This window comes from Phyllostomus hastatus, unplaced genomic scaffold (genome assembly GCF_019186645.2).
Source record: "Phyllostomus hastatus isolate PE091 unplaced genomic scaffold, TTU_PhHast_1.1 phas_contig_254, whole genome shotgun sequence".
NCBI classification, from domain to species: Eukaryota; Metazoa; Chordata; class Mammalia; order Chiroptera; family Phyllostomidae; genus Phyllostomus; species Phyllostomus hastatus.
In genome coordinates this window covers 22,068,775-22,083,542 of record NW_025333810.1, presented here as the reverse complement: position 1 = coordinate 22,083,542, position 14,768 = coordinate 22,068,775, and the positions used below count along the sequence as shown (strand labels likewise).

Genomic DNA, 14,768 nt, shown 5'->3' with positions numbered 1-14,768 from the left:
TGTTCCAGGTCCCCTTGCACAGGGTTAGATAAGATTGCTTTACCACTCCCAAAGCGGGACTGTTAGTTCTGGGTTTTGAGCCATGATGCCTTGGGCACTTACATCACACTCATCAGCTCAGCAGGTGGGGGATCACTTAGCATTACACTTGAAAGTGTTTCTCTGCTCTTTGCCTTGAGTGTCCTAAGCACTTTTGGCCTTTTGTCACCACTTTTATTGTATAAAGCAGAAGCTGGGACTTCCAAGATTGTCTTTCCCATCATGTTCTGCATTACCCAGGAGTATTACACTTGAAGGAAGGTCAGTGGGATGATCCAGAGGAAAGCACAGGCCCTCAAAGCCCTATCCAGGATGTCCAACTTGCAGCTCACAGTGGCCATGAATATACAGCCCAACACAAAATCGTAAATTTACTTAAAACCTCTATTTTGCTCATCAGTTTTTGTGTTTTGAGTATTTAATGTGTGGCTTAAGATAACTCTTGCGGTCTAGATGCCAAAAGGTTGGACACTCCTGCATCCAATACTCTTACCTATCTTCATCAAAGGTCTTTAGTGACATGAAGGCCATAACCGGTTTCTTACTGGGGGGTGTATGGTGAACCTATACACTGCACAGAGTAGGTGAGATACCCAAATTTGAGCATCATTCAACATTTGAAATGAAATGAGACCTGCCAGGTGGCTGTTCCAAAATCCAAGCTTCCAGACTCGTAGCTGCCAATAAAAAGGCCTTTTGTTGGTAGCATCGCTTTCCCTTCTGGAGATTCATTTGTTGAAAGGGGACAAACAGGCACCAATGTCAAAGCTTTGTGCCGGGCAGCTAGTGCAGCCACTAGCAAAGATCCCTTTCTTGGCATGGAGTGTCTTAAGTAATGAGACACGGCTTAAAAAACAAGCTTTAATCAACCTCATAAAAATTGTTCTTATAATTGAACTTGGATAGGCCCCCTTGCCCAGCAGGTTCCAGGTGGTTTCACATTTCCAGGCTCAGGGCGATTTCCGTAGGCCAAACGTGTCCAAGTGACAGCAGACACTTGATGGGGCAGGAGGTAGGTGCAAAGGTGGACTGTGTCATTTACTTAAAGGGTTGTCTGCAGCTCCAGTTTAAGGTATACCTTAACCATTGTCAAGCATGTGCCCCAAGAAAATAAGCCCAGAGGGAGGACCCTCACATTTGAGAGCTCTGCACCTCTCCTCTCAATTGTGTCTACCTTGCTTGGTAAAGGACCAGGCTGAGGCAACAAGTCCACTTGAGTTTGCCCTGAAGGGCTGCCTTGTTCAAATCACATTGATAGGCACAGCTTCTGCATTCAGCAGGACATGGAGGAAGCAGGCATGACCTAGCTGCAGTTTTAATGATCCACCAGACCTTGGGGTCACCAAGAACTGGTGTTTAATGAGGACTGAGGGGAAGGGCCATCTTTCATACAGAACTGCTTAGCACAAGCTCTTCCCTGCAACTTCCTCCCCTCTCCAGAGGGTGGTATTCAGGAAGTCCCAGACAGGAAGTGTTGATGCCTAGACAAACATGATGCTGACTTGAGGGACAGAAATGGAGCACATGTCCCTTCTCTTAAAAAAAAAAAAAATTACAGCAAAATGATAGGGAAACTGACAGAGCCCCTTACACTGATAAACCCCAGTGTGCTTGCCTGCCAGTTCCAGCCAGAGTTGTACTAACACTGGCATTGAACAGTTAAAATGCACACTCCCAAGGATGGCCCAGAGTGGTCTCCAAAATGGGGCCCCTTGGGTTGTTCTGAGCTGTCTCCAGCTGCTGTCACTGTCCACTGAGAAAGGCCAAGTGCCCTTTGGTGCATCTGTTGGCGTAGTGTCCTTTTTCACCACACTGGGAATGGCAGGAAAGGAAGAAGACAAAAAAAAAAAGTTTTCAAATGCAGTTTTCAAGTAAGGCAGCACCCACCAAATACCAAGTTGGGAATGGGGACTCCGAAACTCTGAGTGGTAGAGATTTTCATTCAAATACAAGGGAACTGGAACTACAGAAGGTACATGGAACAGAGACTGTAGCCAACAACTTGTCAGGTGGAAGAGAGACTCCTGCAGCCAGAGGACGATCTGAGAGCACACAGCAAGGAGCCCCTTCAGGCAGCTGGGCACATGGGCCTGCCCACAGAAGGGCTCCATGGTGGGTGGCAGGACGAGGAGAAGCCCATGGCTCCGGAGCTCCCCCACCTGTCCAGGAATCAAGCCCTTCTGTATGGCTGACCAGTCACTTACCTCTGAGGCACCATTCTGGGACTCCCTGGAGATGGGAAGGAACAAGGAGAGAGAGAAGCCACCTGGCTCCTTCCCCAATGGAGGGATGAGTGTGGGCTGTACCCAGATTTCCCCTCTCAGTTCTTGCACATTTGCCTAAGCTACCCATGGGGACAGGTTTCAGTCACAGGGTTAGAGACAGGACAATGGTTAGAACTGGGTGAACAGACCTGGTAAAATCACCTCAAAAATCTATCAATGACCCTGATTTGTCCCAGCTCTAAAGATCCAGTCCGCCTTAAAACTTCCCTTCATTCAATCTTGTTGCTCCTCAAAAGCAGAAATCTAAGAAAGGAAGTGAACAGCAGCCTCAGGCACAGAACAAGGAAGAGGTCCAGAGGTGGTAGGGGCACCCACTCTGCACAAACCCATCTAGTGCCCTCCTAGTCCCTGCTTCCTCAGCCTGGATTGTGGGGCTCTGTTTGGTCATCACTACCACCCACAATTCTTGGCTGCTCTACACTTGAGCCTGTCATCCTCGTGTTTTCAAGTCTGTCTTGTCTCTACGTATGACCATCTGGTAGAGTGGCCTATGTAGCTGCCAGTGAGTCCTTTGGCTGATGTGATGACCAGACCAGAGGGAGAGACTATGTGGACCCATTCATAGCACTTAGCATGTCTATCGGCCTCCACCGCTGATCTTGGGTAATCCAGGATTCCCACATGGCGTCTTTAATACTGACTGTAAAGCGCTCCTGGTAAGAAGAGGTTGGCAGGTGCCCACCCCAGCTTTCTAAGGTCCCAGGACTTAGGAGAGCTTGCTTCATGGAAGCCCTGCTGAAGAGTCCCGTAGGGAGGCAAGACGACAGCTATACTGCTTCAGGACACCTAAGTTTCCTTACTGTACTTGAGAACTGACTGGTTGGAAGCTGCTCAGCACAGGGCAGGAGCCCCCATTTGCCTCACTTTCACATCCCTTTCTCACTTTCACTTGGTACTCTCCTCACCTGTCCTGGCTCAAGCTCAGAAATCTGAGGCCTTCCCTGAATCCAGGTGCACTTTAACTTTAGTGTCTCTGGACACTGGCCTTCCCCTTCCCTGAGAACAAGAACCCCTCCCGGGGAAGAGCAGTCTTTGTTCCCTCAGCAGAGCCAGCACAGAGCACGCGCCCTGTTAGTGTCTGACCGCCTTGAGAAATACCCAGGGGGTTGGCTTTTCTATGGACTTTTTAAATATATGCCTTTTGACCTAGATCTTGTACTTGTAGGCACGGATGCTCCTGACACCATCAGACAAAAGCTCACAAATATCTAGATATCAGATTCAGTACTGCTTTTAGCTGCAAAAATGATAATTTAATTGTCTACCAACAGACAACTGGTAAAATAAATTATAACTATATTACACAGTCACTGAAAAAGGTAAGATTTACATATACTGATATAGATCTAAAATATACTGTAAAGAAACAAACAAAAAAAAGGTACAGAACATTATACATACCAGGGCCCGCCCCATTTATTTTAAAATACATACTACCCTGGTGCTTGTGTGAATAAAAGTTTAGAAGGGCAGTTCTCCAAGTGGGGTCCAGGAGTTCCTGGTGGGGCCCCCCTCAGGGGTTTTGAGGTATAAAGGGGTACCGAAACAAACAAAAACAAAACAAAACAAAACAAAACATAACAGAACAGAATATACTGAATAACACAGCTGTTTTAGAAAAGGTGGGAATATGGGACAATACTCACTTTGTATCCTAAACACTTCTATGTCATCAATAAGTTTTTTTAAAAAGCATGTATTAACTTTGTATTTCTTCTAACAATTCCCAATCTGAAGTCTTTTGTAAGTCTTGTTCAATTACTGGTTGCTTCTACTGACTCACTTGGTAGTGTTTTTTTCCTCCTATGTTCTGTGATTTTCAATTGTGCACTCATTCTTTGGAACTCTAGCTGTGGGAATTCTGTGTGACCTGGGCTGAGAATAAATTCCTCAAAAAGCCAGGTGCCAGGAGCCAATCTCGGACTGCTTTAGCTTGGAAAAGTAGCTTTTTAGCCCTCACCAGTGGTAATAAATTCTCAAGGGATTCCCCCCACTCCTTTCCATCCAGAGCCACGAATGTCAAGTTTCCTAGTGCTGTTTTAAAAAGTTTACTCTTTCCCTGAGTGTACTATTGTGTGTGTGAGTGTGTGTGTGTATGTGTGTGTAGGGGGGTGAGAAGGGTATTCTGATTTCTCTGTGTGGGCCTAAAGCTTTGCACCGTTCCCTTGAGTATGCCCACATGGGATCTGAGGACAACCAGAGGCTCCAGGGCTCACGCTCTTCCCTAGATTCCTGCTTCTACTTTGTGTCTAGCCTCTGAGAGATTTCCCTCCCTTTTTTTCAAGTGCATTCCATTCATTGAACACTGTGCGTTTAATCATTCCTCGTGGTCTTGGTGTGTTGTGGCTAAGTCGGATGGTCTCTAGTCCACCGGTGGCCTACTTCCACTTTTACAATCAGAAAAAACAAAGACTTTTCATTTTCAAAATGAACTATTTGGGGAGTGAGGGAAAGGCCACTGACTGTGAAGACCCTTCCCTGCCCCCAACCCCAAGACTTACCTTGTAACACGTGACCTGCTCCAGCGGCCGGGGTCCCCGGTTGCCTGCACTGCTGTTTTGACTCTGCATGACCCCGATGACCTGCGGGGCTCTCTGCTGATTGGGAGAAGAGTTCTGACTCGTTAACTGGATCAAGGAGGACGACCTTTGTAATGGCGGATTGTTACTTTGCTGGAAAGAGTTACACAACACGGTTTTACTGCGGAAAACACGTGCACGCGGACTACCAATGGGGACAGGAAAAAAGAGGGCGGGACTGCTCCCGCATGACCAGCTTCTGCAGTGGCCCCGCTCAGGAGAGCAGGCAGAAAAGAAACGTCTGGTGATGATGGCAGGAGCTGCTGCCCGAAAATACCATGCAGACACACAGAAACGAAAAATAAAAGTAGAAAACAAAACACCAAAGAGACGAGGAGGTCTCTGGGGCAGTGGGGCGAGGGCATGAGCAGGCCTTACTTTTGTTTCTGAGGTTCTAGCTTCAGGTCAGGATGAACGCTTGGTTCAGCCAGATGTTTAGCAGCCTACACGGCGAGCGACAGTCACAGAAAAACAGTTGGAGGCTGATATGCTGACCTGTGGTCTAGGGGCTGAGAGGGCCCTCCACTAGGGAGTCATGTGAGCACGGGGGATGGGGGCTGCTCGGCTGGGGACTGGACAGCAAGGTCACCTCCCAACCAAGTGGTTTCTGGCTCTGGCCTTTATAAATGCAGGTACCCAGAAACAGAAACACCCAGGTTTGTCAAGGCTGCACCCACACCAAGGAATTCCCAGCTTTGCTGAAAAGGAATTCTACCTGATCTGCCCCATAACCTCTTGAGAGTGGGGGTCAAGTGTAGAAATTTCTTCTGGCTGCTCAACCTCCAGCACTGAGGAGGACCTGCTGGGGCTTTGGACACAGATTCAGAGTCCAGCCAGGTAAGAGATAAGGCTCAAGATTGGTGGGTGGGTTTACTCAGCCTGTTGAGACACTGCCTAGTTCACTGGCCAGCACAATCTCTGGGCTCCCACCCACCACCCCAACTCCAGTAACCAAACCCAGGGTGCCCTTGGTTTTGGGGAGGCTGCTGCAGATCCCACTTGTCCATGGCAGTTCCCTCTTTCCTTCTGCTTGACAGGAATCAGCTGGGTTTTAGGACCCGCCTTGCCTAGACAACTGGAGTCAGCTGGTCCTTCAGCCCTCTATTCCCAGACTTTCCTGCAGTTGGGAACATCTACACAGAGTGATCACAGCACTGGCCAGAGAACTAGCCAGCCTTGGTTCTGCTCCCAGATCTGCTCCTGCCCAGCTGTGGTACCTCAGGCAAGCCCCTCCCTCCACTGCAAGAGTGGTAGACATGTGGCTCTCATGCTGCCTTCCACTCTGGCTCCCGAGGTGGGCTCTAGGAGGGTGCTGCTGAGCCGCCAAGGCACTTGCCAGGCAAGGGAGAAACCAAGTGGGTGTTCAGTTCCAGCAGACAACCCTCCATCTCTAGATGCAGATGCAAACTGCTCTGCTCCCTGAATTTTCTGCTGGAACTCAGGAAGACTCCCCTCCTGTCCTGTATTCTCCGGCCCTCTCACAAAGTCTCCAGCTGGGTCTGTGACAGACCATACATTGATGGCAGCACCAAGTTCTCTGCTGCAAGGGCACTGCCAGGGCTGGCAGTGACACAGGGCCGAGGAGGGGCCAGGACACAGTACCTTTGTTGGAGGCTGAGTCTGCTGCGGCAGTGGGGGCTGCTCAGTGGTTCCCATTGGCAGTTCAAATCGAGGGCTGGTCACCCAAGAGCCAGAGGGGGCAAGAACAAGAGAAGAAAAGATGACAGAGAAGCTAGGTCAGATGGTGTTCTCAAATTCTGGCCAAGGGAATGCCTTGGTCACTCTCTACCCAAGCACAGAACACCATAAACCACCTGGACTCAGCTCTGCCCCTGAGGCTGCAGGACAGTGGGAAGAACAGAGCTGACCACCTGCTCTGCTTATACCTGGCTGAGATCTGGGCAAAGTGATGCTCAGAGAGATGAATGAAATAGCAACTGGTATCATCAGGGGGCACAAGCCTGCTCCATGAGGGGCTGTGAGCATGGAAATCCCTTCCATCACATACCTTCCTCTGCAGGGCCTAAGTTTCTCTGACAACAGACTCCCTGGGAGACATGCCTGCCTACCTCACACACAGGAATCCCTGGGCCATCTGTGGGCTCCTGGGCATTCATGTAGGGAGTGGGACCAAGTCAACAGCACTGATCACCTGCCTACTGTGTCGCAGCAACCAGGACACGGCTCCTGTACAGGTGTCAGCAGTGCAGATGGAGGCAGCCCAGGAGGGGGATACTACTCTGTATCCTCTGAACCACCCAAATTGACAGGTGTGCTGAGGCCTAGGAGAGGAGCACTGAGCTTGCTAGGCAAGAACTTGGCTTTGGAGGCCTGCAGGCCTGCCTTTGAGCAGGTACCATCTCCTGCTGCCACACAACTCTGGCTAGTGGCTGAGCTGCTGCAGTGATCTCATGTGTGAAACAGGCCATTCTCTTCCACTCTTGTAACTCTTGTGAGAGTTACAAGAACTAGTATATGGGAAACCCTCAGCTCAGTATCTCCCATACAGGAGGTGTTGACACTGTATAGTTCCCTTCCCTTAGGACACAGGTTCTTAACCTGAGAGCCCTAAATTATATGCAAGGTGATGTGTGCATGAGTTCTTCTGGAGCAAGGGCCCATAGCTTTCATCAGATTCCCTGATGCTGTGCCCAATAAGGTTAATTACTGGTCTGGCAGAGCCACCTCTGGGCTGAAGAAGCAGCAAGGGTCCCTTCCCAACCTTCCACCCTTGTCCTAGGCACTGTGCTAACACCATCCAGTGATCAAAGCCCAACTGAGCTCATGGAAGATGTACAGGATAGCGCAAGAGCAGTGTGGGAGTTGGGGGAACAGGGGCTGGCTACTCACTGCATGAATTTACACGAGGGCCCCTCCGGGCAGAATCCCACGAGGTAATTCACACAGATAACTCTCCGCGTGTGTCGGTGCCTACACAGGGGACCTGTGGAGCCAAGTGTCAGGTCACTCAGACCACCCCTTCTTTGGGACATGCCCTTGTGCCCCCCGGGCAGTCAGAGCGCTGCCTAGACCACTGTGTGGGGCACAGAGAGCAAGAGCAGGGCTTCAAATGCTGGCTTTGCCTCTCATTCATAGGGGACATTGGGCAGGACACATAACCTCTCAAATACAAGTTTCCTTATTGAAAAAGTCGTCCACACAGGTGCTCTGGGAGGTTCAAGTGAGCTGAGAGTGTAAAAAAGCCTCACTAGCTCTGGCTGATACGGCTCAGTGTATCGAATGCTGGCCTGTGAACTGAAAGGTCACCGGTTTGATTCCCAATCAGGGCACGTGCCTGAGTTATGGGCCAGGTCCCCAGCTGGGGGTGTGCGAAAGGCAACCAGTCTATGTATCTCTCATATATTGATATTTCTCCCCCCTCCCTCCAAACGTAAATAAATAAAATAAAATCTTAAAAAAAAAAAAGCCTCACTAGCCCCCCAAATGCCTAACACCATATTTTGTTGGAATAGGCAGGATAGGTAGAGGGTCATGTGAGCAGAGGAAAAGAAGACTGGCTTCTTGCAAGGGGGTCCAGCCACTCTGACACCTACCATGCTTGCAAAAGCCACGGTCGTACCAAGGGCAGTCCTTGATCTTGGACTCGGGGTCAATGTGCAGAAAGGGGCACTCCTTGTTGCTGCATTCTCCTACAGGGAGAAATTCAGACATGTGTCCACCTGGGGCAGCTCTGGAAAAGGTGGACCCAGACCCACCTCGGTTTCTCCCAGGCCAGGGCCCACAATGTGGCAAAGAGGGCCAGGTGGTTCTGGCACCTGGTCTCAGCCTGGTGAACCCTGAGGCTCAGGAGAGTGCCTCAGAGCCTCAGCTTCCTGACCTGTATGTGCGCTGTGAAGGTCCTCCCCTCATAAGTGTCCATTCTGCTACAAGGGTCAATGACATTCACAAAGATGGGCAAAGGGTATACACTTATATCATATAACTCATGGCTCCACCCCTTACCCAAAGATGGTGCCCGGGGCACTGTGGTGTGCCCAGATATGCAAACATACCACTTGAGACTAGGAAATTACTGTTCTACTCTGATCAGCTTTTCACATGCCCTAGTTGGGACAGGGGAAAGATCTGAGGAAAAGGGAAAAGTCTACCTTTTAGGGCAAAAATAGGGCAGAGTTGAGATTTGGAAACTCAAGGCCGGGTCCCTGTGATAGAAGGCAATGAAGTCTTTATGAGAGGAGCTGTCTTAGGAGCAATTGGCCTAGCTGCCACCAGCACCATTCACCCAGCCCGGTTCAGCCACCTCCATCCTTTCCAATCTATGTTACATGCAAAAGGCCACTCTAGGAAAATGCAAACTCCTCAGACCCACAAGTCCCCATGTGGTTTCACCCACCCCTCCCCAGTTTCCTCCTCTTCTCCAGCCACACTGGCCTCCTAGCTGTTCTAAGACAGACAGTCCTCTACCAGGACTGGCTCCTGCTTAGCCTTTGGAACCCAGCTCAGGTCTCACATCCTCAGAAAGGCCTTCCCGACCACTCTACCCAAAGGAAATTCCTCATGTGGATCCATCACTGTTCATCTCCTTCAGAGCACTTATCACACACTTCTCTTCTTTATCTGTCTCGGTGGCATATAAGCTGCCTCTTTCCCTGGGCTACTAGAGCAAAAGCACCATGGGGTAGGGAATACACCTGTCTTCTTCACCACTATCTTTTCAGGGCCTAGAAGGGGGACCCTCACCTGTGTCACAGGTGAAAGGAGCTACAGATAGTATGTCTGCACCAGGTCAGGCTCTGCAGGGGAATGGCAGGCAGGGATTTGTCGCAAGGGCAATAACTTGGGGGGTGGGAGGCAGTGGTGGTGCTGGACTGAGGATTACCAGCAGAGAAGTAGGGAACCCAGGCCAGCTTGTAGAGCCACCCCTGAGAATCTATCTGCTCAGGAGGGCTGGCTTCTGCCTTTGGGGCCAGATGTGAGAAGGCTCCCATGGAGAAGCCACTGCTTCCTTCCACGCTGGTTCCAGTGCTGCTGGGAAGGGGAGGGGGATAGGAAACCTGAGTCCTATTTCTGTCTGTGCTTTGACTTCAGCTTGTGCTGCCTCTTGAAAAAGAGCCACAATTGTAATTAATAAGCCAGCAGGCCAAGCCTGTTGGACTGCTGAAATAATTAGCGTCTCCTCTGACAATACTGCTTTGAGAGCAAACAGCAGGTCTGGCACTCCTCAGCCTACCACAAAGGGTACAGCAGGCCTCCAGCCTCCCACTGGGCCTCTGCACAGAGCCTGGGGTCGGCAGTCCTGAGGGCAGAGCGGGCCCTCGTCCTGACCAGCAAGGCCTTTCCCTGGTCAACCTCACTCAGAGCACAGAGCCAGGAGGTTCTAGTTCTATCAGAGAGCACGACAGCTTGGCCAAGCCCTGTGCCAGCCCCATTTCCCCGAGCAGTTCACTCAGGACAGCTCAGGCCACGTGTTCTCGAAGCAGAGATCGAGGCAATCTCAGTTGCAAGGTGAAGAGCAGGGCTATCTATCACCAGAATATAATCCCCCCAAACTTGCTATTCTTAAGGGATATTTAGGACAGACAAGCTACTACCTAGGATCACATGCCCAGAGAAGAAAACAAAACTCTGGCCTGGGGGGCAATCAGTTGCCACACAGTAAGAAGCTGGTTTAAGGGAGATGGTTGACTTGAGCAGAAACAAGGCTTCCAGCCAGCTGCACTGTTCATTCGTCCACCTGGAGACCCTCTTTAGTTCCAAATTCCCAAAAGTACCTGAAAGTGCTCAAAAAATAGAAGAAGCAGTACAAATGTGTAGGGATTATTAGGGAATAATCATAACTTCCCACGATTAATGGGCCAGCTGGGGTTGGAGGGCAATGCCTAAGGTTCTCATCTGGAGCTGGAAAGATGGGAGATGGTAGATACTGTGGGTGCCTGAGCAGCTGCTTAACTCCTCTGGGTTTTGGTTCTTGGTGGAGTCTCCACAGGGCTCCTGATGCGGGGGGATTCTGGGTGCCGGGAGGGGCCTTGCTACACACCTTACAGAACTGCCTTACCAAACTTCGAGTAGAAGTAGCACTCAGGCATCTTGGTCATGTCATACTCATGCAGGAACTCACACTGGTCCCCCTTCTTGCATAGCCCCCGCAGCCAGTGTTTGCACACCACTGTCTTCTCACCACTAATGTGGCGAAATGGGCACATGCCCCCTGTGGAGGAAGATAGAGAGATGTGGCCCTGAGTCCAGGGTCACTGGGCCTGGGGGAGCCAAGATGCCTTCTCCCCATACCTCCCTGAAGCACCCGAAAGCAGCATGTCCCAGAGGGCGCCAGTTGCCCCTGGCAGAAGGCAATGTGATTTTAGGCAGTATGGGGGCACACATTTTTAAGTTTAAATAGTTATGTATTTTATTTTAATGCGTTTCAGTAAAATCTAACTAAAACGTCATGATTTCACAGATTTTACTGTAAGATGGAGACTTGACAAGCCCAATGGTGGTGTGGAGGAGGAGTAAGTTTCTTTCTTTCTTTCTTTTTAATTTTTATTTATTTATTTTTAGAGACAGGAGGAGGGAGGGAGAAAGAGAGGGAGAAAGAAACATCAATGTGTGGTTGCCTTTTATGTGGCCCCCACTGGGGACCTGGCCTGCAACCCAGGCATGTGCCCTGACTGGGAATCGAACCAGCGATCCTTTGGTTCACAGCTTGTGCTCAATCCACTGAGCTACACCAACCAGGGCAAGTTTATTTCTTTATTTAATTAAAAAAATAGTTCCATGATCCACAAACATGCCAAAAATTGTAGGAGCAGTTAAAGAAAGACTGGGGTTTGGAAAACACAGCCCTAAAAGACAGAATGTAAAGAGGACCACCAGCAGAAGCCTGGACTTCAGGTGGGCTCCATCTTCAGTTAAATTGCCACATAGCCTCCAATAACTGAGAAAGATCAACTACAGAATTAAAGAAATGCATTGCACAGAAACTGGGGGAGGTCTGTCTTCTGCAGCAGGATCTGAGTGATCATCCACACAGACAGGAGAAAACCATACTCTGGGAAAGTCATAATTCTAAATAGTGGCCTGGTGGGACTACTGGGAAGGCCAGACCAGAATGAGATTGTGACTGGGAAAGATCTAGGCCAGCCATGTCGGACAGAACTTTCTGCAATGATGGGAATATTCTACATTTATGCTGTCCAATAATAGCCACATGTGACTATTGAACACCTGAAATATGACTAGTATGATTGAGGAACTGCATTTTTAATTTTAATTTTAATTGATTTAAATTTGAATAGCCACTTGTGGCTAGTGACCACTGTATTAGTTAATGAAGAGACGGCCACGGTGCTCGTGTTAAGGACAGCTTGCTAACAGATGGTGGCAGGTCAGAAAGGCAGAAGTACTGAGTAAGGACACGGGTATGAGACCAGAAACGATGATGGTTCAACTAGCTCACTGGAGTGGTAAATGACTGAGTTATAGAACCAAAACTTGCCAAAATCAGCCATAAAACCAACCATGCTCTAATTCTGTGCTCCCTATTCAAGCTGGTAATTGAAATTTAGTTTCCAAGTAAATTTGCCTATAGAAAGAAAAATGGCCAGACCTCCCTATGGTATGTAAGGTCCCGCCCAGCTGATACTTTTCCTTATGAATAGTCTGGCTCAAGTAGCCTCTGTGGGGCCTGGTGAGTATGAACAAGACTCCATGAGACAGACTACTGCAGGAGGTTTTTGATGATAGTACACAGAGGACAGTGAGCCTGTGCAGACTATAGTGGGCTCAGCCACTCACTAACTCTTTGACCTTGAGAAAGTTCCCAAACATCTCAGTGCTAGGAGCTTCTGTTCATGTCATATAGATCAGCTTCTGGCCACAAGGAGAGTGAGGTGAGAAGGCTGATTCAGCACTTGTTAAATCTGGTGTTTTAGGTTTTAGGCAGAATACTCCATCATGTTGCTAGCCTACCCAAACTACAGTTTCATCTTGGGACACTGTTAGCGTGGAGAAGGCACTGTAACCCAGAGTCCTGATGGCCTACATGTAAGTCTGCTAGGAAGGCCCCTCGGGAGGAACATAAAGGAACCAGGGGTTTCTTACCTTTGCCACAGGCAGCTTTCAAAAAGAATTCACAGACAGCAGCCCCTGACTCTGTAGAGAAGAGGGAAAATGAGAGGGGTCAAACAAAGCAAGGTACAGTTACTACCAGTGACATCTGAAGACAGGGAGAAGAAATGCTTCTGGCCTTTGACCTACAAAGGGTTCATGATACAGGAAACAGATGGGCAAAAAAATGTAAAACCCGATAAAACAAGAAAAAAAGGCTTATTTCAGTCATTCCCTGCAAAATAAGACATATACACTGAGACCAGTTATTATTCAAGGCTTTCTGAGAGCCTCCTCTAATAAAGATGCTTTCAAGGAATTAGGAGTGAGTGGGGGAAGAATGGAGCACAAGATCACCGAAATTAATTACCTGGTGCCTGGACCTTCTAGAGGCCTAATGTGAGGCAGGGAGAGGGAACAATCTCACAGGAAACACAAGTGAATGGGGACTCTGAGGAACAAGCTCCAGAGAGAGGCTATTAGGGAGGAGAGAGCATAAATGAAGAAACACAAGCAGGACGGCTCTTGATACTCAATACCAACACAATTATTAAAGGTGCAGTCTTTTGCTTCTACAGATGCAGTTGGTTCAGCTGAGGGAGCAAGAGAATACAGGCTGACTGCATGTGATAGAAGTCAGTCGGCTCAGGACAAGCTGTTCCAATGAACCCAGTAATTCACTGGCCATGGCTATTAGAATAAACCTTTCGGTTTCACAAAGTTTTCTCTATCAGCAAATGTTTCAGAATTGCTGAAAACCCAGCATCTCTGAAGGCCACTTTCGTGCTTCCACTTGCTAACTTGCAAGGGATTTCTTGGCTTCTGGGGAGCAGGAAAATTTTGCTAGGACGAACTTAAAGTGGTGGAACTAGGAATCCTGGAGGTGTCAGTCGTTTGCATTTTAAAAAGTCTGTAAAGGGAGCTCAGGCAGAGGCCTGGGTGTGATTAAAAGACCCAAAGTTGGAGTCCAGAAAACAAGTGAGGGATAGGCTCCCAGGAGTGTGAATCCTAGGGGAATGGAGCTTGAAAGTCAAATTGGGGGTATTCTGCAGGAGAGGTGGTTCTCTCGGCCAGACTCTCCCAACGGCCCAATTTTGATGAAAGCAAGAGGGAGATCACAGTGGGGGCTGGATGTGGGAAAGGGGGTTATATAGTACTTTCCTGCAGTTGGCGAGTGTGTGGGGGTGGAGGAAGGTTTTCCAACCCAGGATACCCGCCTTCATTCAGTAATTACTTTAACAGCCAGACATGATCTTGCCCTCCAGAAGACTGTCTTAAGCTAGCCCCAGGGTTTCAAAGATCCGAGGAAGGTGGGCTCCGGAGTCCGAGTCCCAGGACCGAGAGAGACGGGTCCCAGTTTGAGTCAGTTGCGCCCCTTGCCCGCGACCCCGGCCCCACGCTCACTGTCCATGCCGGGGAAGGGCAGCGGCTGTGCCCCTAGCTGCTGCTCCACCGCGATCTCCAAGTCGAACTTGATGTGGTCCACGCTGGCGATGATTTCCTGCATGGCGGCGGCGGCGGCCCCTCCGGCCTGGCTACTCCCCAGTACCTTGCCTCCCTCACACCTCTACCCGCCACCTTCTGCCGACACGGCGCACTCCTCCGCCTCTCCTTGCCTAACCTGGCCGCCGCCGCCGCCGCCGCCGCCGCCGCCGCCGCCGCCGCCGCCGCCGCCGCCGCCGCCCGAGGTATGCCGGGAGCGCCCAGAGCCCGCGCCGGCCCTCCGCCTGTTCAGACCCGGCCAATCGAGCGCGGAGTAGGGGCCGCTCGGATAGGCTCGGCTATCTGCCAGCTGAAC

The 14,768-nt window shown here is 49.9% G+C and overlaps 1 protein-coding gene across 3 annotated transcripts; it reads right to left on the bottom strand.

Moving 5' to 3' along the window:
* Nucleotides 1–886: 886 nt before the first annotated feature.
* CPSF4 (cleavage and polyadenylation specific factor 4) lies at nt 887–14,666 on the bottom strand. Of its 3 annotated transcripts, none has more exons than XM_045838157.1 (8): nt 14,375–14,666; nt 12,965–13,015; nt 10,920–11,072; nt 8,458–8,553; nt 7,754–7,847; nt 6,506–6,578; nt 4,826–4,996; nt 887–1,851 (listed from the first exon to the last, which is right to left on the bottom strand). In XM_045838157.1, exons 1-8 carry the CDS (start codon nt 14,475–14,477, stop codon nt 1,783–1,785), a joined length of 810 nt encoding a protein of 269 aa, XP_045694113.1. In that variant the 5' UTR covers nt 14,478–14,666; the 3' UTR covers nt 887–1,782. The 3 variants fall into 3 exon arrangements, with proteins under 3 accessions (XP_045694113.1, XP_045694114.1, XP_045694115.1); XM_045838158.1 differs by having other exon boundaries at nt 4,826–4,921; nt 14,375–14,665; XM_045838159.1 differs by having other exon boundaries at nt 4,826–4,918; nt 14,375–14,665.
* Nucleotides 14,667–14,768: the final 102 nt, after the last annotated feature.

Excerpts from the sequence above, each read along its gene's own strand:
- CPSF4 (XM_045838157.1), bottom strand. The coding sequence starts at position 14,477 with ATGCAGGAAATCATCGCCAGCGTGGACCACATCAAGTTCGACTTGGAG. Across the intron at positions 7,848-8,457 it reads CCGTGGCTTTTGCAAGCATG|GTCCCCTGTGTAGGCACCGA; the intron begins GTAGGTGTCAGA and ends TTGGCTCCACAG. Across the intron at positions 6,579-7,753 it reads CCCTCGTGTAAATTCATGCA|CCCTCGATTTGAACTGCCAA; the intron begins GTGAGTAGCCAG and ends TTGGGTGACCAG.